The sequence below is a fragment of the Sinohyriopsis cumingii genome, chromosome 12 (assembly GCF_028554795.1).
Source record: "Sinohyriopsis cumingii isolate HCF-2022 chromosome 12, ASM2855479v2, whole genome shotgun sequence".
Classification (NCBI taxonomy): Eukaryota; Metazoa; Mollusca; class Bivalvia; order Unionida; family Unionidae; genus Sinohyriopsis; species Sinohyriopsis cumingii.
In genome coordinates, this window is record NC_142972.1 from 53861698 (window position 1) to 53886809 (window position 25112).

At 34.7% G+C, this 25112-nt stretch overlaps 1 protein-coding gene across 2 annotated transcripts in view; it reads left to right on the plus strand.

Moving 5' to 3' along the window:
- The window catches only part of LOC149786458 (diacylglycerol kinase zeta-like), a 198863-nt gene that overhangs the window by 41202 nt on the left and 132549 nt on the right, over positions 1 to 25112 (plus strand). For both annotated transcript variants that reach the window (XM_089976907.1, XM_089976906.1), the window contains exons 2-4: positions 4789 to 4897; positions 7089 to 7172; positions 12210 to 12284. In XM_089976907.1, the coding sequence (XP_089833033.1) occupies positions 4789 to 4897; positions 7089 to 7172; positions 12210 to 12284 (268 nt within the window). The remainder of the gene's footprint in view (positions 1 to 4788; positions 4898 to 7088; positions 7173 to 12209; positions 12285 to 25112) is intronic.

The window sequence follows — 25112 nt, forward strand, 5'->3', positions numbered from 1 at the left end:
TATTTTTCTTAGTATATTTGCCAAATGGTTTAGGAAGACAGACTATCTAATGAAGTGGTACAGTGTACTTCCCAGACACAGCATTGTCTGCCATTATTTCCACATTACAAGTTTACTTATCGTTTCAAACTGATTTTATGAAACAGTTAATGAACACATGGCGGTTAAAATCTTCAGATCACTGATTCTGTTCTTAAACCACAAACTGCTGTTTACTTAATATTGTTTAGGTTTCAAAACACAACTTTGTATGTATTTATCATCAAATGATAACTTGAGGAAATTCAGGGCACTGATAGTTGCTAACTTAATAGGGAAAGGATCAATGGTCAATCAGCTATCAAAATAAATGCCTGTGAATGTGCAAGAGTTTGTCAGCATAGTTGATATGAGCACCATCTTTTTGTTGGCTTGATGCTTGCCAGCATTTCTTCTTGAGCTACAACACAGCATTGTGACTATTTGGCTAAGGTGAGGGAACATCTTGGAAACTACAGTTACTCAGTGTACCTATAAAGTATCACAGGGCAAAGTCATTTTTGGGGCAACTTAGTCACCCAGTTTGTCTGGTAGCATGACCCCTGTTCATTCAAGCACTTTTTAGCTCTACTGGTCATAGACCAGAATAGGTTATGGGTTTGATCTATTGTCCATCATCAATTTGTCTGATAGCACCAGTTTGTTATCACTACTCCTTCTAAACTTAACTGGGAGGATGGCGTTAAAATTGTGTACATACATTCATCCCTTAGTCTAGTTGGTCCTAAATGAAAATAATGCTGCTTCAATATCAATATGGCCACATTAGCAGCCATGTTGAAAATAATTTTTTATCACTGCTTCTCCTGAATGGATTGTCATATCAAATGGTATTGAAACTAAAAGATTTCTTATGATGTCTAGTTTGCTAAATGAAAATGGTGCCGTTCTGACATCTAACAATGGCCACCATGAAGCCATCTTGAATATCTTGCTGTTGTTGCTGCTTCTGAATGAATGGTCATTTTAACATGGGGTTTTCACATAAAGATTTCTTTTGATATCTAGTTGGTCCAAAATGAAAATAGTATTGATATAACTTCAGTATGGACACCATGGCAGTCATATTGATGATAGTGACATCCACTACTCCAGAATAGAATGGTCACATCAGCATGGGGGTTTTACTGACAGACTTATGATATTTAGTTGGTCCTAAATAAAAACAGTGTTTAAGCCTGATGTCTAATGTGGCAGCTAGCTTGAAAAGTTTTGTTATCACTACTCCTTCCCAATGGATGGTCCTATGAAAATAGGGTTTTCACTAAATTACTATAAATTGTCTAGCTTGGTACTAAATGAAAATGGTGCTGATCTGATGTCCAATATGGCCAGCGCAGCAGCCATCTTTGAAATTTTGATATTGCTACTCCTCCTGAATCTCTATCAACATGGGATATTTTTATTGATAGATTAATCTTACCTTGTTTGTCTTAATAGAAAATGGCTGCCATAATGACTGAAAAATGATATCGTCACATATTCCTTTTGAATAGATGATCTTGATGGTGTTTTTAATAAAATTGGTTCTAGTCATGCATCCAGTATGGCTGCCATTATGACATGGGCTTTTTTATTACTAAAAGACCTATAATGATGTCTGTAGTACTTTGTTCTCAAGGAAAATAGTGTCAAGCTGACATCCAGTATGTGTACCACAGCAGCTAATTTGCAAATCTTATTGCAAATCTTATAATCAGTGAAGAATATCTGAGAGATGCTTTCAACACTGAACAGTTAAAAGGGAGAAATGGTCTTTTAACTATTTTCTTTAGAGGATCTCTTAATGTTGAGAATTTAATTTTTTTTAATTTCTAGTAATGACAGCCATATTTTAAGGTGGATCAGCAGAATTAGAACTTGACACATGATAAACATTCATGCCAGGATGCTTTTTGTCACTATTGGTTGAATTCTTTTGTTTGAAAAGAAAGTTCAAATGTTTTTCCAAATTTTAGAAGTGGTGGTTATATTAGATGGCAGATCAAGAATAAACATGGTGTTTTCACTAAACCCTTCTTGCAGTATGTAGTTTGATATTAAAATAATGCCAGCATCCAAGATTGCTACCTGGTTGACCATCATTAAACTTGTATTATGGCTACTTGAATAGATGGTTGTATGACCTGAAAAATACAGCATTATGTTTTACTGGTGCTGAATGAAATCTGATTAGTCAGCATTTAATGTAACAACCATATTAGTCATCTTGAAATATCTGATTAGTCAGCATTACAACCATATTAGTCATCTTGAAATATCTGATTAGTCAGCATTACAACCATATTAGTCATCTTGAAAAATCTGATTAGTCAGCATTACAACCATATTAGTCATCTTGAAAAATCTGATTAGTCAGCATTACAACCATATTAGTCATCTTGAAAAATCTGATTAGTCAGCATTACAACCATATTAGTCATCTTGAAAAATCTGATTAGTCAGCATTACAACCATATTAGTCATCTTGAAATATCTGATTAGTCAGCATTACAACCATATTAGTCATCTTGAAATATCTGATTAGTCAGCATTACAACCATATTAGTCATCTTGAAATATCTGATTAGTCAGCATTACAACCATATTAGTCATCTTGAAATATCTGATTAGTCAGCATTACAACCATATTAGTCATCTTGAAATATCTGATTAGTCAGCATTACAACCATATTAGTCATCTTGAAATATCTGATTAGTCCTCTTGAAATATCTGATTAGTCAGCATTACAACCATGTTAGTCCTCTTGAAATATCTGATTAGTCAGCATTACAACCATATTAGTCATCTTGAAATATCTTCTTGTCACTACTAATTTTGAAGGAATGGTGACATTGACCTGGGCTTTTCATTGTTCCGTACTTACATTTTCATGTTTGTGTTATTTTTAATGAGTTTTGAATAGATCTATTTCATGTAGAGGTCAAGTAAAATATCACTGAATAGACATATGTACATTGTTGAGACTATGAACAGTCATTGATACTAATGAATATTTATGACTTTTTTATTGATTTTTTTTTTTAAAATAAAAAGTTTGATTAATCTGATTAAAGTCTGATGTTCTAAATTCTACTTTAAATTTGTTATATTCTAAAATAGCAAGATTATTTGGACAGGTTTACGGTCGACGTCACAATGTCATTGATTTCAAAGTCAAAGGTCTTGAAGCAGATTTTTATCTGTAATGGCTTAAGAGCATGATAACACAAAGTGTTAATGGATTTGTGCAAGAATCCAGTTTGTGGATACATGTTTACAGTACCTTGAAAGATGGCAAATCAATAATTTGCATATTTTGCATATATATATATATATATATATATATATATATATATATATATATATATATATATATATATATATATATATATATAGTTGTTAACTATCTGCAGTTAAACAAAGAAATTATTGTGACAAATTCTACATAGATATTACTCACATTTGGGGCAAAAATGTTAAGTTGAAAAATTTCAGTTGTGTAAATCTGTGACCATTAAACACAAGATAAGCATCATAGTACTCTTGGTTATCACTATAGAGACTGAATATTTTTAAGGATTTTAATCATATGCAGTAAACTAGTGTTATCATGATCTCTGTTTGATTATGTCTTGAGATCCATGCATATAAATGATTGTATCTTACACTTGACTGACTTTGCTTGTCAGCACTCTGAAAACTCCATTTCTAATCAGACTTTGATCAAAAAGTTTCTTAAATAGTCTTCCATTATCAAGATGTTGGATGGGCTTGATTATGAGCAAGAGCGACACATATTTTTGAGGTGATCTTGCATTTGATTGACTGGGCTTGATATCGTGAAGGAGACCAAATTTAACTCAGATTTCAGTTGCCACCCCAAACAATTTGACAAGATAAAGGAATCTATGTTTAAAATCCACAAATGAACAGGAAATATGCAGAAATTCTTTGATGCAATTGAACATAGACTATATTTCTCATCTAAGCTTGATAAAAAGTGGTAAATAATATTATGTTATCTTTGGAAATAATTTTTTTTCAGAATGTATTACAGTAGATAAAATCAACATGATATAGAGTTTCCAAGATATTTTATAGAATTGTACTTTATATTATTTTTGTTCTATAAAACCTATCTTGAAAGACCACGGTTATGTGAGACTACATGTCTTGAGAGACCTTATTTTCAGTGCACAGATTTATTGATTATATAGTCTTATGGCCGGTAGTGAGGTACCACTTGTCTTGAGAGACCATTCAATTTTGGCAGAAGGGGTGGTCTTTCAAGACAGGTTCTACTGTATAGAGTTATATCCTTGTAATACTACTCAAGTCTGCTTAGTGAAATGATAATGCTATGTTATGTAAGCTAGGTGAGTAATATCAGATGTCTTGGGCCTCTTTCATTTTTCAAATGATGCTAAGTGACCATTACATGCAGCTTCAGATTCTGGCACCTTTGATCAAATTGCAGTTACATTTCGCTGCCTGGCCATAATGAATCCAGATGAGTAATATCTTTTCTGGGTCTCTTATTCTGCACAATTTCAGGTTCTAGTCCTTTCAGAGTACAGATTTCAAGGATCATTTGGAGCATTGTTCACTTCTAACCATGCAGTGAACTCTGACCTTCAGTATACTGCTGAGTTACATTACCTAACTCATATTTTCAATGCTACAATCGACTGTTCACTCTATCCTAATAACACATTTAATAATGGATACAATGTTTTCAAGTTTTTTTTGTTTGTTTTTTTCTTCAGGAAAGCCATATCTAAAAATGCCCTGAACCACTCAACATACCTAAATCCCTATCATGCAGAACATGGTGGCTACAAGAAGCGAGAACTCCGCTGCTCTGTGGATTGGTTGGTAAGACTGATGATCATGTAGAATAGTAAGCTGACCAAGAGGTTAACACATTCACCTAATTTCTCAAATTCCAAAGTATTAGTATGTGGCAACCCATGTTTTTTCGAATGGTATTCTGTTTGTGTCAACCTCAGAAATCTTTCAATGCCATCACTTGTTGCTTTGAGAGTGTTGAAATTGAAGTTAGAGCCTGTTGTGCCGATGACAGTGTAAATTAGTAAGTTAGCATGCCATCATCACAATGTTCTCAGGGTTTGGTCCTTGCATATACAGATCGGCTGTGAAATGCTGTATTATCTGAGAGAAATAATCTTTATAATTAACTGGAGTGAAGTGCAACAAATATTTTGTCACTGCCTGTCAATAGACTTTGATAACATTATGATAAGGAAATTTTGGAATTGTTCAGAGATCTTCTTATGGTGTAATGGTAAATATGGACATTTTGCATATGTTCTACCATCATTCAAATCCAGCAGTGCACAGATATTTTTTCATTTTTTCATTTGGTTTTCTTTAATCTTGACGTGGGAAGGAGAATTATGTTAGTCTAATATTTTCTGTGTGAATGTACAGAAAACAAAAATGGTAAATTGCTGTCATTATCATGCAGGATAGAGTGAAAAAAATCTACATCAGTCTGTTATACATATTGATAGCCAATACATTAGAGGATAGCATAAAAAGAAAATTTGCTTGTTTGAAATGAATAATGGATATATTTTATCTCATGGTGAAAAACCTGAGTATTTTCGCTTGTGGGTTCATGACCTGTGAAAATAACAAGTTTTTTATACGCTTGCTGAAATATATCTGCTATTCACTTGGTGAATACAATATCCTCTCTCTGTATAATGAAATTATTCATCTTTTCTTTGTCCATTTTCTATGCCTTCCATATGTCAATGAATAGCATGTTTGCCCTCATGACCAACTGTCTCTAAGTCTGGCCATGGAAGGTCTGGGTTTTGATGCATAAACTGTAATCCTGCTTGTACATTTACCACATTTTGAAGCTGATTTGTCAAATAATCAGATAGATCCAGGAATCTAGTCCAAGGTGAAGGACACTTTTTTCTCTCAATAACTTGTCTTCTGCTTTACAGACTTTTGGTGAAGCCAGCAGACTTCAGAATCCAAGGTCAAAGGTCATGTTCACTGTGATCTCATAAAGGGAAGCAAGGTTCTTCGTGAATTTCACTTAATATAACTGAAGCAAACATCACAGGTGTGTTTCCCTTGATGGTAACTACAAACCTCACAAATTTCCCTTGATGATAACAAACCTCACATGTGTTTCCCTGGTTGGTAAATACAAACTTCAGAGATGTATTTCACTTGATGGTAAATACAAACCTAACAGATGTGTTTCACTTGATTTTAAATACGGTCCTCACAGATATGTTTTACTTGATTTTGTCCTTACTTGATGAAAAATACAAGCCTATTCTTGTGGGCGTTGTAACAGGTGAAGATAATTGATCAGAGAAGAGGAAATCCTTATGATTGACGTTTGTTTTGCAAATACCATAAGCAAGCATTGTATGCATGAAGCTCCTGCAAAATGAATTTAATTAAGATAAAAGTTAGTATCAGTGTCGACATGATGCCAGTAAAAGGAAATTTGTCAGGATAATAATGTACCATATAACTTACATGATGTAGTACATTGTTCAGATCACCTCATGATAAAACTATTGGAAAATTATTATTGCTTTGGCAAGAACTGCCATAGACAATACCATTTACATATCCAAGATATAACACATTCTGTGAGAAAATGGTGACTCTACTGTGTTGAAATAATTGAAAAATATGGGGCAGATTTTTCTTTTAACTGTTTTCTTTGCTAAAAATAATAAATAAGAAGTCTGTTAGATACTTTAGCCTGGAAGTTTGCCATAATGTCAAGTTTGATTCTTTCTTCATCATTTTTAACATGAACTTCAACTAAAAACAACCTTCTGTCCAAAAAATAAAGTTCATTAGAGATTTGAAATTTAAAAGTGGGCATTTAACATGTCATCTATAAAATATAAGGAAAGTCTTTACTCAATCTGCCATTCAGTAATTTTAATATTTTTTTGACAGACATAATTACTACAAAACTTTGAATTCTTTTAAACAAGTTGTAATACAATGAACATATGTCATCCATGAGGCTTTGAATTGATTTACATTTGTACCATAGGATCAGGCTGTTAACAATGAGCACCTGTGGGTGGACACCAATGCCTCTGGTGACTTCTGTTATGCAATGGACCAAGATTGTATGGTGAGTAATAAAGTCTTCAGCTGTATGAGCACATGTAATTATTTTGAGTAAAAATATTCACACTAACTTTCAATAGATGTTCTTGAATGGAGTAATGTTAGCCCAGTGGTTAGTATGGTGGAATTGTTGATTTAAATCCTGCAAGGACTAGATTGGGCTGATCCTGTAAGTACCATACTGAGCTGATCCTATCAGGACCAGATTGGACTGATCCTGCAAGGAACAGATTTGGCTGATCCTTATTACCAGATAGGGCTGATCCTGCCAGGACCAGATTGGGCTAATCCTACCAGGACCAGATTGGGCTAATCCTGCCAGGACCAGATTGGGCTGATCCTTATTACCAGATAGGGCTGATCCTGCCAGGACCAGATTGGGCTAGTCCTACCAGGACCACATTGGGCTAATCCTGCCAGGACCAGATTGGGCTAATCCTGCCTTGACCAGATAGGGCTGATCCTTATTACCAGAATGGGCTGATCCTATCAGGACCAGATTGGGCTAGATTGGGCTGATCCTGCCAGGACCAGATAGGGCTGACCCTGCCAGGACCAGATTGGACTAATTCTATCAAGACCAGATTGGGCTAATCCTGCCAGGACCAGACAGGGCTCATCATGCAAGGACCAGATTGGGCTGATCCTGCCAGGACCAGACAGGGCTCATCATGCAAGGACCAGATTGGGCTAATCCTATCAGGACCACATTGGGCTAATCCTGCCAGGACCAGATTGGACTGATCCTGCCAGGACCAGATAGGGCTGATCCTTATTACCAGAATGGGCTGATCCTATCAGGACCAGATTGGGCTGATCCTGCCAGGACCAGACAGGGCTGATCATACAAGGACCAGATTGGCCTGATCCCACCAGGACCAGATAGGGTTGATCCTTATTACCAGATTGGGCTGATCCTATCAGGACCAGATTGGGCTGATCCTGCCAGGAACAGATTTGGCTGATCCTGCAAGGACCAGATTGGGATGATCCCATCAAGACCAGATTGGGCTAATTGTGCAGTGGCTAGATTAGGCTGGCCACTGAGCAGTGTCCATGAGCAAGATACTTCTCTTATTGCCCCTTTACAATATAACTTTTCATATGTTCTTAGATTATAATTGTATATTGTATATTTTCATTTGCTAAAGCGTAGAACAGATGCCTGCCCCTTTTCTCACATTTGGTTTAATATGATCACTATTTTCTCCATTTTAGTAATCCAGAAAGTGTATATAAAGGACTGTTTTGCAGATGTTTTTGAAATACATTAATTTTTAATTGAAATGTTTCTGTATGCAATTTGGTTATATAAAACTTCTACCAGTAATGGTTCAGAGAAAACTGTGTGCATAATTGATGTCATGTAATGACTGGAGGTCGAATGAAATGATCGATGAACGCAACATGGTATAAAAGCTTTGTTAAAATCACAATTACCTTTTAGTAGAACACATCATGAGAAGAAAAACATGAGATAAAGGTATTTGGTTCTGGTGTTATTTTGTCAATAAATGTAATACCAGCAGCCATACATATTGATTTTACTAGCTAACATGTTACATATTTCAGTTTTTCCATATATCTTTGAAAAGTCATTTGGATTTTGCTAAATCAAATTTTAGAGCTGTACAAAAATATTGTAGTGCTTCATATTAACCACATATTAATCAGTAGAGAGCAATACAAATATAAAAAAGGGAAATTTTCATATTTCTGCAAAGCAAAAACCAAGGTCAGAAAAATGGGAGAAGTTGGAGTTTTTGGAGCAGCTACTCTTTTAAAAACTTCAAAGCTTTCTGAGATACACCAGTCAGCTTAATAATTGCCATGTCATCTAATCAAAATGAATTTAATGATTGGTACCATTAATACAATGGCAAGTGTTTTTGGTCCTAACCATTGGGACTTTACTGACTCCATTTATTTTGAGCTCTTCTAGCAGCACACAAGAGCTTAGAGGATAACCTGTTGTCTGGTAGCACTAGTTTGGTATCACTACTCCTCCAAGACTTCCCGGAAGTCTTGCCATGAAACTTTCCACCCCAAGATCTATTTTGGTCATAAATGAAAATGGTGCTACTCAGATATCCTTTGTGACCCTTTACAGTGGCAATCTTGAAAATCTTGTTATTATTACTTCTCCTGAATTGATGGTCATACCAGCATGGGGTTATCACTAAAAGACTTCTAATTATGTCAGGTTGGTCCTAAATAAAGTACTGATCTGACATCCATTATGGCTACCATGGCAGCCATCTTGAAAATCTTTTTGCAACTTCTGATGACTGGAAGACGATGTTGAAAATCTTGTTGATACTCCTGCTGAATGCATGTCTAATCTTACAGTGAATATGGCCTCCACGATGGCCATCTACAAAATCTGTCACCACAACTTGTCCTGATTAGATTGGATTAGTTCATTTACTCTTTTATTACCCCTAATCTCTAATCTGACTGATTGAACACTGCAAAATGTTGGGTGAAAAGGTCTGCTCATTGCTTGAGTTAGAAGCTGGATTTCTCATTTAACTGTGACACATCTGACACCAGTTGCACTAAGCAAGCAGGTGTAACTATACTCATAGAAGTACTATGCATCTGTTTTAGTCCAAAATATTAATTCATAGTCTTGAGAGAGAAAGTAAGCCAGCAATGATCTTTGTATTGCTTGTGTCCTCTATGCCAGGCTGCTTACATCAATGACAATGGCAATTCAGCAGTTCCAAAGATAATGACTGCAATGGTTATCAGAATAGTTGCTTGCTTGAGTTTAAAAGTCAAGCACTAAACAAATTTTAAATTCAGAAAGTAATATATAACTTAATACAATCACTTTAAGTAATCATTTTTTAGGCATGTTGGTGGCAGCTTATGTTTCTAAAATGTCTACATAGGTGAGAGTAAGACCCACACTTGGATCTACAGATCACAGTCCAGAAAAGTATGTGATGGCCTTTTGTCTGACAGGGTCGTTATCACAACTCCCAGTAAACTACTGGGAGGATTGCCACTAAACTTTACAGGCACATTCATCACAAAGTCTAGGTGGCTACAAATGACAATGCAGAAAAGGTGCTTCTTGAACATCCATTATGTCTACCACAGCAGCCATTTTGAAAATCAAATGGTCATATAGAATTTTCACTAAACTGTTTCTTATGATGTCTAGTTCATCCTATCTTATGATGCCTAGTTCATCCTATCTTATGATGCCTAGTTGATCCTATCTTATGATGCCTAGTTCATCCTATCTTATGATGTCTAGTTCATCCTATCTTATGATGTCTAGTTCATCCTATCTTATGATGCCTAGTTCATCCTATCTTATGATGTCTAGTTCATCCTATCTTATGATGCCTAGTTCATCCTATCTTATGATGCCTAGTTCATCCTATCTTATGATGTCTAGTTCATCCTATCTTATGTTGTCTAGTTCATCCTATCTTATGATGCCTAGTTCATCCTATCTTATGATGCCTAGTTCATCCTATCTTATGATATCTAGTTCATCCTATCTTATGTTGTCTAGTTCATCCTATATTATGATGTCTAGTTCATCCTATCTTATGTTGCCTAGTTCATCCTATCTTACGATGTCTAGTTCATCCTATCTTATGATGTCTAGTTCATCCTATCTTACGATGCCTAGTTCATCCTATCTTATGTTGCCTAGTTCATCCTATCTTATGATGCCTAGTTCGTCCTATCTTATGTTGTCTAGTTCATCCTATCTTATGATGTCTAGTTCATCCTATCTTATGATGTCTGGTTCATCCTATCTTATGATGTCTAGTTCATCCTATCATGATGCCTAGTTCATCCTATCTTATGATGTCTAGTTCATCCTATCTTATGTTGTCTAGTTCATCCTATCTTATGATGTCTAGTTCATCCTATCTTATGTTGTCTAGTTCATCCTATCTTATGATGTCTAGTTCATCCTATCTTATGATGCCTAGTTCATCCTATCTTATGATGCCTAGTTCATCCTATCTTATGATGCCTAGTTCATCCTATCTTATGATGCCTAGTTCATCCTATCTTATGATGTCTGGTTCATCCTATCTTATGATGCCTAGTTCATCCTATCTTATGATGTCTAGTTCATCCTATCTTATGATGCCTAGTTCATCCTATCTTATGATGTCTAGTTCATCCTATCTTATGATGCCTAGTTCATCCTATCTTATGATGTCTAGTTCATCCTATCTTATGATGCCTAGTTCATCCTATCTTATGATGTCTAGTTCATCCTATCTTATGATGCCTAGTTCATCCTATCTTATGATGTCTAGTTCATCCTATCTTATGTTGTCTAGTTCATCCTATCTTATGATGTCTTGTTCATCCTAAATGAGATACTATTCAGTCTAGTTGGTCCTGACTGAAGAAGGTGTTGATCTTTCTGCCAGGATGTCCGCTAGATGGTTTGAAGGCTCAGCAGATATAAAGACGACATGATCTTGCCATCATTCCTGGAAATTCATTTTGGCTACTAGGCTGTCACTCCCTTTAAGGAACCCATCATGCCACCGCTCATATAGAAAATATTAAGGTGGTATATTGTCACTCATGGAAAGAACACACATCCCCAGTCCATTCATACCTCCAGACAGGTGAACTTCAACCAGACTCCATACCATGCTAGGTTCTACCGATATTGGAATACATTTCTGTTGAGTATATTTACCTCCGCTATGTGAAACAGACATTCTATTTTGTGTTTAATACAATGAATAAGCTTTCTAACAAGGAACCAGTAATGAATATAAGAATTTACATCAACAAGATCTAGGTCAGGCCTGATTTGAACCAGGTTTTTTTTGTCAAATGTACATAGTTCTGGTCACTGAGTTAGAACTACTGTTACATCGTATTCTTAGGGACAGGTGTCTTATGGACATATATGTGGTCTTATACAAATAAAACAGATCTCTTTAACCTGCAAATCTCTGATATATTTAAACTGCTTATATTACATGATTACTATTTATGGGACTGTCTTGTTTTAAATTATAATTTCTTTTGAATTTTTCAGAAAATGGGACCTAGGAAGAAATGTATAGCCTGTAAGATAGTCTCACATGTGGAGTGTATACCTATCTTAGAAAGGGTTGGTATTATTGTTAGTCACATGGATGATAATATTACATGGAATGATACCGAGTCAGTACCAGGTCACTGCCCCAGATAAATTTTCTGCTGACTCGATATTGTTCAGTAAAATATTTTTTGCGATGACAGTCAAGTAATATCTTGATAACAAACATGTTACTAAAAATAAATATACAAAATATTAAATAATTTTAATTAAAATATAAGCATAACTAATTATTGAATAGGTCTCAACCCAGCTTTAATCTTCTTAAAGGATATTTCCTATCGACTAGGCAAGTTTTCATACCAGCTTTTCTCGTGACTCACTCCTACTAATAGAAGTGTGTTAAACCTTGACTTGACGGTTTGCAGCCTTGAAAAGAACGGTTTGCCACATCTGATCATCCTGCTTTCTGTCCAAAACAAAACAGTAATTAGCTTGTTAGGTCCAACTATTATTTAGCTTTATCTTCATACAAGTTTGTGTCTGACTTTCACGAGCTATGATTACCATGAAGCATTAATTACATGTTGTATTGATTGAAATGTATACATCAAATGACATTATTGATTGAAATGTACACATGTGTGACATTATGTTGATGTATAATTGTTCTCTGTCACCTTAACTTCAGTTTTTATCTTGCTTGCCAAGCATAGTGGGGACTGATAGTGTTTTGGGTGATGGTGACAAACACAAAAGGCATCAACATAAAGTCAAGCTTCTAATTTCATTTCTCTGATACTATTTCATGTTCAGTTATATATAAATAATACATAAATACAGAGCAATCCAAAATTTCATATCCTTAATTGTGCATGAAATCACATTTTCCAAATTTGGTCTATCAATGATTTTCTCACCAGATGGAAATATTGATGTAAATTAACCTAAGATAATGTTATTCTGTAATAATTAAGAACCAATGTAAATTTAAAACAGTCAAAAATCATTTTGTACACAACCTATAGAATATGGCAGAATGCTATGTTAGATTTCCCCACTATTGATTTACTTTTTACTGTATGTACAATTCAGCAGATTTTTAAAATTAAAACATCTTTTTATGATGCATGAAACAAAACAGTGATGTTCTCCAAGCAAAAACAAAGCTTAGACATTTTAGAAATATCTTTAAAACATTGCAGTAGATGGCAGTGCCATAAAACTGAGTTCAGTGTGAAATAGCCATTATTATCATCACTGACATAAGATTTCAGATTTCATAAAACATAACTTAAGATAGATATTTTTAAGATTGTTTTCTCATTAATTACTTCATTTTAATAATTTAAGTATTGTTATGATATGTACGGTCAAGCCTGTCATTATGGTCACTTTTACTCAGCAATCACCTGTTCACATTGGCCATTCTACTATCATGCTGGCGAATTTCCTATATAAATGTTTTGCATGTTACGGTCAACTGCCTTTTGTGGTCTGGAACCAGGTGTTTCCTAACCAAGTACTGGTTTCTCTCTGCCTTAAGTGGTCACTTTTATCCACAGTGCCTGTTCAGTCTATGAAAACTAAATGTGTGCTTGATGAGGAAAGCATTGTTTAGATAAAGGAAAATAATGTGAATCTGTGTGCAAACATTTCTCATCTCACTCGGTCCTCATACTCCTGTCACATTGACAGTGTAACTGAAAGGTGTTAATCTGTCAAATTTGAAAGCGAAGCTAATTTTATCATAGTAGAGAGCTGAAGCAGTTTGTTTACTGGATGGTGGGAAAAGTAATTATTCTATCACAACAGAGATGGATGTCACCATTTTTTGCCAGTGTGAATGTTATAATAGTTCAATATATCTTCATCTATTTGCCTCTGAATTAAAGCTATCTCTTAAGAAGAAAAAATTTGTTAATGAAAAGAGATTTGTTATTGAGAAGAGATATGGGTTACATACAGTTTCATCAGGGACAGGGTCAGTTAATATTAATTATCTATAAAGGCAAATGAAGTTTCTAGTTCGTCGGTCAGAAACATTGGCCATTATCATTATAACATGGCTTCTTTAGCTTTTCTGTTCATCCTTAGCTTCTCTTATAAGCCATTTAAATATGTCCACCTTGGCATCCCTCTTAAAAATCTTGTTATTGTTGCTCCTCCAAAACAGATGCCTTGTTGGTCCTAAATGAAAATGGTGCCATGTTGAAATCCATTATTATGTCCACAACAACAGCTAATTTGAAAATTGTGTTATTGCTGAAGAATAACAATGATGGTTTCATTACTCCACAGTTAAAAGGAAGAAATGGTTTTCAAATCCTATAAATTCTTTCCAGCCAGTTGAGCATCAGCTCCTTCATGGGACTCTTGTTTTCAAACATTATTTATTTGTTTGCATCATCTATATGAAATTCAACAACAAGCAAAGTACATGTAAATGAGGTGATCTTGTATATGACTGACTAAGCTTTTTACCATTTAAGAAGCCATATTTCTGATCTGATTTTGATAAAACTTGGAACATGGGCTTATATCACGAAGGTCTTCACTGACTTTAATAACAAGCAAGATCATTGTATATTAATGATGTGACTTTGAATCTGATTCCCTTAGCTGTTAACACTCTGGAACCACTTTTGTTTTCATTTTTGATCAGGCTAGGAATATATACATGCTTGTACAGTATCTTCATGATCTGAGATGATTTCAGTAATGGGTAAGATGCATGCCAGTTATGGAGTTGATCCTGCGTCTGATTTTACTGAACATGTTACCACTAATCTGATCCTGAACAGATGACTTGGAATATAGTTTTCTATGATTGAGATCTTGCATGAGTTTTTTAATTGCAAGATCCACTCCTATTAATAAGGTGATTTTGCATCTGATTGGCTGAACTTGTTCCCTGCAGTGTTGCACCCAGGGCACGGACCTGCAGGTTTCATGCATATTTTTGTTGGATGTCCCCCAATATATGACCCTGTGCACCCATTGGGCACGCTGTTTCGTCTATTAGAGTTCAGAAAAAAATCTCAAAATCCCCTTGGTATCCATCCATTTCAATTTCTTGTAAATTGATAAACTTGTACATACAGAATTTAATGTCCTACATTGCTTCTCTGTGTTCACATCAGTATGGATGAATATGAATGGTGTAAGAGTGGCTTTTTCAAATAATGTTATTCTTTTTAGAAAATACTGTAGTATCGTCAGTTTTCATGGAGGACCAATTTTTGTGGTTTTCATTGTTGCCCTGAACCACGGATTTAAATCCCCAACAAAAAATGAGCCAAGTAGCAAGATGCCCCCCGCCCCGCCATTTTCTTAGTGTTTTATTCCCAGAGAATAACACAGCTACAGTAATAGTATTTGATAAATCAAGTTCAATACAGTAATCTGTTAATTAAATATTAGCTTTTACATGTTTGTTTTTATTTTAATCTTTTGAAACAAGAATTATAAATCCTTTTATATTGTTTCAGTGCATACGTTCAGTAAGGTATCCGATAGCTGTAATTTTACACTCACTGCCTTAAATCATTACATGACTCAGGCAAGTAAGGATTGAGAGAAAATAGAGAAAAAGCATAAGGTATTCAAACAATAGTAATACACTATTCAAACAGTAGTAATACTGAAAATGAAAGAAAAAATAATACAAAATAACAGTATATGAAAATTAAATGTAATACTTATTCAGATCAATCCTCCATTCGAGTACAACTGTTGTTAAAACATTTAAATCCTTCTGAAAGCTCATTTCATTTTATCCATGCATTTTTAATCCAAAAGAACAACATTCCTATAAAATACTGTAACTATTTCTTGAAACACTATTATTTATGAAACACTATGGATATACACTAATTACAGCAGAATATTAAAGCTCACACTTCACAGATTTTTGGACAAAGCCACTGTATCAACATTGTGTCAATCAAAGCTCATGGCACTCACGAATGCTTCTCAGATAAATAATCCCAAAATTGCTGAATTAAACAAGTCCTGTTTTCTCAAAACCACTGATAATTCAGTCTGATCTTTCACTTATTGCCACGTGAGCTGCAGTTATCCATTCAGCGTGAACTGGCTTGATTATTGAGGTTGCAAGATTTACTAATACTGTGCATTGCTTGTCACTAAAGACATCTTTTTCCGTAATGGCGTCAATGACCTATTTAGCAGGTATCTCGGTACCAATTACTTTTCCATAGACCTCAATGCTAATGTTTTGTGAAATAAATATACTTTCTATCCTACTTTAGCATGCATGTCACACATTGTCATAGAGAACAATGCTAGATTGTCAATTTGACAACTACAAAATCAGGTACTTCATTGCATTTGAGAGATAACTCTGCTGGAACTAGACAATGGTAAGAGTTATCTAGTCACATCATACATATTTTCAGCCATGTGTACCACATTTTAAAAACATAAAAATACAGATATGATCTAGATATGAATTAACATAATCTCACATGTTGCCAAGAGGCTCAACTTTTTTTAAAGCCAGTAACAGAAAGAACAACTCTTACATAATGTACCAATCACAGCTAGTGTTGTTGTTTATTTCTGAATACAATGTTCCCTACACCTTAAGCTCCACCCACCTGAGGTTGTACAATTGGTACCATTATACCAGCATACCACTCGTGGAAGTGTGACTTTAATTCTTCTTTGTACCCTTTTTTTACTGTCAAGTCTAGTGGTTGAATTTGGTCTGTACAAGAGGCAGTCACAAACATATCTGGCTCATAAGCAAGCACCTGTGCTGTGCTTGCAGCTTCTGATGGGTTAGGAAGTCCAGGAACAGAGAGGGGTCTAAGTTGAATTTTACCACTCTTAAGCCACTGTGTTAATGCCATGATCGTCAGAAAGTACTGGTGGTGCAACTTGATGGACAGTGGTTTAAGTAAGAGATCATTCATATGTACTTTAATAACTGATTGGCTACATTGGCTTCCTTTGATGTTGAGCACTCGAAAACATGGCGAAAGTGATTAATCTTGACAGGTGTTTTATTTGTGCTCTTAGAGATGGAAGTATTGTTTTAGTGTTATTGGCTGCGTTGGCTTCGACTGATGCTATTCACTTGGTCAAAAGCACGGTGTAAGTATTGAACTTGCCAGGTCTTTGATTTGTGCTCATACAGGTGGTATTATTGTTTTAAACATTAAAGTTTGCATCAGCATAGTTTTATTCTTTTGTATTCTTTATTTTGGTTATTTGTTGAGGTTAAACCATGAAATTAAATACCTACTAATATGCATATTTTGACAAGCAAAACCACTGATTTAAGAACCCACAAAAATGCCTCTTTTTTTTACAAAACCACAAAAATTGAGCCCAACAAAAATAAATTATATTATAGTGTTGTAATCAGCACGTGCATGAATGGGTTTCCGTATGAAATTATTGCCAAGAGGGATTGTGATGTTTGATCAAAACATACCCTCCATGACCTGTTGAACCAGTTTTGTCTGCATTGCAGCAAAAACAAACAAGCAGTCTGTCAATAAATAATAGCTTAGATGGATATGTGCAATTCATGAATGCTTGCAAGTTGAGCAACCTTGACAAAGCCAGATTCATTAAGTGGAGTGCATATGTCAGTGCAGTAGTCATGTGATGCAATGATATAGATCCTAGTCATATCAAACTCATTTGCACAAAACAATCAAAAATAGAAGATTACGTGGAAAAATAAAATTTGCGTACCTATGTTCTCTTTTAGAAATTGTGCATCCTAGCACTAAAACCTGTCTTTCTTACAAGACAGCCACCTGGTCCCCTTTTCTTGTTTAACGAGGAAAGCACTAATCTTTTTAGGCTTCCTCGGAGCCACTCTTTCTCTCTCAGGAAATTTAAGACTACAGAATTTCAACCAAGATTGTCACCTTAAATTCACATTACTTCTGAAGTGGACGCATTAATTTACTCTGGCCATTCGTAAGCAGTGGTTCCTAAATTATCCCAAGATAATCATGTCTTTGGTCAGATTTAGACAGCTTAGAATCTCTGAACTATGGTGCATCTCAATTTTCCTTTGAAAATGATAATTTGATGTGGGTTCCAATCAAGCGGTTATGGTTGGTAGTTCAAATGTTTACTTTCTCAGGACAGCGTTGCAATGCCCTGGTCAAATCTCACTGAGTCATACATGATAGCATTTCAAATTTTAACACTGACATGAGTGGAGAAAAGAAAAAAGGTCAAAGTGACCCATCACAAAGACTTAACTGGCTTAAATGTGATAAAATTGTATTGCTCAACTTTAAGTTTCAGTACAATTCGAAATTCCACACTTTACAAACTGGTATAAATTTATGGTCACCAAGCCATCAATACTGTGTGTTCATTTCCTGTGTATTGCTTTTCTCCCACTGTGCTTGGAACCATTTCCACAAATTGCACAGACAAAGAACTACCCATTGATTATGCAAACTCTTATCTTGACAATGCATCATATATGATGTGGGAATTGTTACTATTGTTATAGTTTTCTTCTTGAGATTCTTTCTTCTAAGTCCACTTCAGATGTTAATACTAGGTGAAGTGAATTGTTATTGCACCATGAAAATTAATTTCAACCTAAGTATTTTGCTATTTGACTGGTTTTGTTGTATGGAAAATGCAGGCTACCTTTTAACAGAGGAGCCTGCTTAATATGATCCTTTTGGTATAATTGATTGCTCATGATTTTCACCAGGGAAACTTGTTTTTTTTGTACTGGGACTTCTTAATTCTGCTCTCTCTGTATGTATGTATGTGTATATATATATGTGTGTGTGTTGTTGGTTTGGGGTTTAACGCCATTTTTCAGCACACAATAGGCTATACATTGCGGCCAGTATTAATGGTGGAGGAAGAACCCGAGAAAACCCTGGAAAGAACGACCGACCCATGAGAAGCTACTGGCAAGCTTTCTCACATACCCACATTGGCTGAATTCAAGACTCGAACTGACGCAGACAGGTGAGGTGGCAGTGATCCATTTACGGAGAGCACTTTAGACCACTCAGCCACTCAGGGCCCCATATATATATATATATATATATATATATATATATATATATATATATATATATATATATATATATATATATATATATATATATATATATAATGACCTTATTTAAAGAGGGTAACACAATTAGCTAAAAACTAATCTACCTTGAGGCCCTCATACAAAGGAATTCATTTATTTAAGCTGCATCTCTGAAGCCACAGGATATATTGGGTTTGGAAGAAGGAAATAGAGTGGGCATTTCTAATCTCAGCTGGAATACTATTCCAGAGCAGAGTTCCAGAGTATTGGAAACTTTTTTAAAATAACTCCTTATTTGGTTTGGGAATTTTATACTGTTTGGTTGACATGGATCGCAGGTGGGGAGTATTACCAGGTAGCCTATACTGGAATAGTGATTGCAAATATTCAGGAGCACTATTCTGAGATATCCTGTACATTAATTTGGCTTTTCTCAAACAGATTCGGTCTTTAATAGGTAATATTTTTAACCTACCAGCTAAACTTTCCTTGCTTTCTTTCTGGATTGATATTAGCCCAAATGCTCTTTTTTGAAGATGTGCCAGCTTTGCTATGTTTTTATCATTTGAATTGCCCCATACTGTACTACAGTAGTCCAAATAGGGTTGTATGTAACTGTTATAAAATAGTTTCCTGTGCCTTTCAGGGAGAAAATGTCTTATCCTACTGAGAAGCCATAAACTTGAATTGACTTTTTTACTGGTATGTTTGATATGTTCAGTCCATGATAGGTTATTATCTACCAGAACACCAAGTAGCCTATCATGACAGACTATTTGCAGATATGTATCCTTCCATGTCAGACATAGTTCATCACTATCAAGATTTGTCCTTCTTTGCCGTGTTGAGATAAGTAATATTTTAGTTTTACCAGTATTTACCACCATGCCATTACATGTGCACCAGTTTTCCAGTTTGTTTATATATATATATATAATTCAAATGTGACTAGGCCTAGTTGACACTTTTTTGCCAATTAAGCTGGTTGGTCATCATGTTGTTTAAACATTTAATAGCCACAAAACTCAAGACAAGAGAGGCATAAGTGCTTATCAGCTGGACATATTATAAAATGCTAATTGAACAATTGTCCCAGTATCTGTATGATAGACAATGCATTAAGCTCCTCACATTATGTGTTTTAACTATATTGTATTCTTCCAGTATGTCAGTACATAATACCTTTAGATCAAAATATGTGAAGCCTAAGCCCTAATGAAGAAAATAACAAGATTCAAGCAAGGCACAATAGCTAATTTCTGTTATCATCCTCCATTTCATTTGGGGTCCTTGACAAATAAAACACTTCATCGTTTGACTTTGCCTGTATGCCACTCAATTGAGTGTTGCATATTTTTGAGGACAGTAGACTTTGCCTTATATGCCACTCGGTTAGTTGTTGCATACTTTTTGGGTAGTATGTCTGCCTGCTTTCAATTAATAACATTTATTTTTTTAAACAGTAGAATGGAATAAAATAATGTTGGGTGAAATTCTAGAGTTTTTGATTTTTTTAAACTTGCAATAGTAATTACTTTGAGAGGAAACTCCTGAATCGTATCTTGACACTACTAATACTAAAGCAGCAGCAAATCCAGAAACAAATAATGACACATTTTCTGGTACATTTAGTACTTGGGTATATTAATGTTTTATTTTATGCCACAAATTATTATATCTCATTTGTATGTTTTTATATTAAGTTTCACAAATACATAGCCGCCATGTTTATTTGAGGTACAAGAACCATTAGAATTTTCAGTATCTATGATAATGTCCTGAGCTGAACAGTATTATGTGTAGCTGTATTCTCATCATGTTGTCAGTAATTGAAACAACTTTTGCAAGCTATCAGAACATGGAAATATTCTGATATAACCCTTGATCCATAAATACCTTATTTCTACTTTCAACTTGTCATTATAAGAAAGAAGAAAATAAAGTACTATGAATATTGACAACTGTAAATTTGAAGTTTTGTTTATAAATTACATTGTCACACAAGATATAATTGCACAAATATTTATGAATGCTTTTTTTTAAAATGTCTTTTACTTTTGAATGTTTTTGACATCTTTGAAGATATTTATGAATTTATTGTTGTATAATTCTGAAACAATATCCTATAGATTTCAGCAAATGCTAATTTGAATTTGAGGTATAATTTCCTATGGCTGCATGCTACAGTTGGGTTCCACAAAAGTTTACATATTTTTCTAAAAATAATTTGATTGTGTGCAGTGTGAACAGCTGATCAGACCTAAATCTGTTGCATGTAATGTAGTGCTAGAAAACATGCCTACACTATTTGTATCACTCATGATTTCATGAGAACATTATGTGACAGTAAGACCTACTGTTTATCTCTATTCTCATCATCTTTTACAGATTTTCGGATGGAATACTGCACTGTTTCATTCATAATTTTATGTGAATATATGTGAAGGCTGGTCTGGGTCTGTGCTGTTTCCCTCATGATTTTATGTGGTAATGATGTCACATCAGGTCTGGGTCTGTGATGTTTCCCTCATGATTTCATGAGAACATGTTTGACAGCAGATCTGGATCTGTACTGTTGTTGTACTCCCCACATACACTTCTATAGAGTAGGGGTATGTAGTAATCCTTAAGTTCATCAGTCTGTCCTTCCATTACTGGCAGACTGTCTCATTAGTGCAACAGATTTTGATTGATTGCCATGAAACTTGGTATCTGTTATGGCCATCACATGAAAAATGTGCATGTCACTATGCTACCATAATCTGTTTTAGCATTATTGTCCTTTATGTGTTTTAATTTAGCAAAGTTGGTAAATATTAGGATCATCACCTGAAGATGCACATATTGACAAATAACTGTATGCTATCAGTTGGTAAATCATCACCTGAAGATGCACATATTGACAAATAACTATGCTATCATTTGGTAAATCATCACCTGAAGATGCACATATTGACAAATAACTGTATGCTATCAGTTGGTAAATCATCACCTGAAGATGCACATGTTGACAAATAACTGTATGCTATCAGTTGGTAAATCATCACCTGAAGATGCACATATTGGCAAATAACTGTATGCTATCAGTTGGTAAATCATCACCTGAAGATGCACATATTGAGAAATAACTGTATGCTATCAGTTGGTAAATCATCACCTGAAGATGCACATATTGGCAAATAACTGTATGCTATCAGTTGGTAAATCATCACCTGAAGATGCACATATTGAGAAATAACTGTATGCTATCAGTTGGTAAATCATCACCTGAAGATGCATGTATTGGCAAATAACTGTATGCTATCAGTTGGTAAATCATCACCTGAAGATGCACATATTGACAAATAACAGCCATCAGTATTTATAGGTTACTGCATTTGTATGGGAAAATATGAATGAGTTTTTCGGATGGAATACTGCACAACTTTGGGAGTGCAGTATATCCATCTGGCAAACGAGTTCATATTTTCCCATACAAATGCAGTAACCTTTTTATTATATGCTCATTTTCTTATTCTACCTAAGGCTTAATTATATTAACAAAATACACTACAAGAAACAAAGTAACTGAATGTGTGCCATATTCCAAACTAAATACACAAGCGCAGATTCATCATTACACAACAAGAACTCTGCCCAGATAAATTTTAACTTAGTCGCACACTTTACATAACTTTCGAAAGAAAATGGCATGTCTAGTTAAAATTGAAATTTGGAGTCATATTGTGAAAGCAACAACTTTTTCGTTTGATCTGGAATGAATAGATTTTGGTATTTTTGTCGATTCTCTGAAATTTCTTGATCATAGACTGGATTTATATGTGATAATTCCACATGAAATACATTGGATTGAAGAAGCAAGGCAGAAGTATGTTGACATCTGTAAATGTGTTTCTGTTTCTGTCACTGAATGTTTGAAATCATAATGTGGGAAAAATATGTAGTCTATCAATTGCAATTATCAAAAAGACACTATGGAATTTAATGCTTATTTCATTTTGAGTGCAGTAAGGAGGATGTAATTGCTCTTATATTCGAAATTACAGTACAATTTCTAAATGTGTAATCAAGATTGAGAACCTATGGCATGGCTTATATAATTCATATTTGCAGAACTAAGAAAGTACATTTTGAGGAAATTCAGGATATAAAACTAGATGTATATTTTTTGCCATTCATCTGCTTTACTTCATTCAGAAACAAATTTAATCAACCAAAACATAAAGCACCTACTACGTGAATGTACATGATTTGTTTACAAATCAAAAGTACTAGCATCTGCATCCATTCTTTGTTTACAATTGAAAGTAGTTCCTTTATGAGTGCAATATGAAGTTGCACGCAAGTTCAGTATCGTAAAATATTGCACGATTCTGACAATGCAAAGTTGACAGAGAAAAAAATGAGCATATAATCAGTTCTGATGTTGTCTGTCTGTTATCAATATAGTTACTGCACAGTAACTTGAATTGTCTATCATCTGCAGTTAACAAAGAATATTTGCATGGCTTTTATTTGTGGTAAAGAAGAAACATCAAATTCTAGCTGAAAGATTAAATGTTAGGGTCACTGAAAGATGTGAAAAAAATTAGCACACTACTAAAGTTCTTTAACTTTCCAATTTGTTGATAAGCTTTTGGGGAAGTAAGAACCCTATTCAGTTTTGGGCTGAAAGATCAAATGTCAAGGTCACTGAAAGAAGGAAAAAACATTGGCACACTGCTCAAGTTCTTCAACTTAACAATTTGTTGACAAGCTTTTGGGGGATTATGAAACCTATTCAGTTTTGTGCTGAAAGATCAGAAGTCAAGGTCACTGAAAGAAGGAAAACATTTTGGCACACTACTCAGGTTCTTCAACTACTTACCAATTCGTAGATAAGCTTTTGGGGGAGTAAGAACCCTATTCAGTTTTGGGTCAGAGATCAAAGGTCAGAGTTATTGATTGAAAGAAGAATAATGGTTTCTACAAAATAATTTGAATTAACCACCATCTACAGTTACATGTCTTTGACATAAAGAAAAGGATATGGTCACTGATAAAGAAAATTAGTTTCCACTTGGCAACGTATTTCTACATTAGAGACACCTGGCCAAGCTTTGGTGAATGACATGCACTTGGGATATATGGAAGAAGACTTGATTTTGGGGTCAAAGGGCCAATGTCACTCTAAAAGAAGAAAAATGGTTTATGTACAAAAATTCAGTCATCTACACAGAGGTTTTTAATAATATGCAGTCATAAGATGTCCCATTCATAGTACTCTTATTGCAAGAGTTATTGCATTTTTGTATCTGAATACTGTATATGAGAATGGCTTGTGCATATAACTTGTTAAATATATTGAACATTTCTGGATGTAAGGTCCAGTGAGATTATGGTATGGCTCTGTGCCCATTGTGCATCATGTGTTTTCCCTCATTTGTCATCCATCCATGAACAATTGCTTGTTACCATTCAGGATGCCTTTTTGCTAATCCAGTTTTTATCATATTTGAAGAATTGGCAGATGTCATCAAAATTGTGTTGGAATTCCATACTAAGCAAGATGTATATATTTTAATGAGCTGCTATTGCTTTTGCTTGCCTGACTTTGCTGTCACTCTTGATGCCATATCTAAGATGCAGTTTCATTCAAACTTGGGACATATGCTTATATTGTCAAGATCTCAGATGTGTTCAGTAATGATCAACATTCATGCATGCTCATGGAGAGATCTTGCATCAGATTGTCTTAGCTTGCTACCAGTGTGGATGCAGTATTTCTGATCTTTTTTTCCCTAACTTTTGGAATAAATCCAAGGATATCATTTAGAGCCTAAGCAAGTTCTGTAATCTCG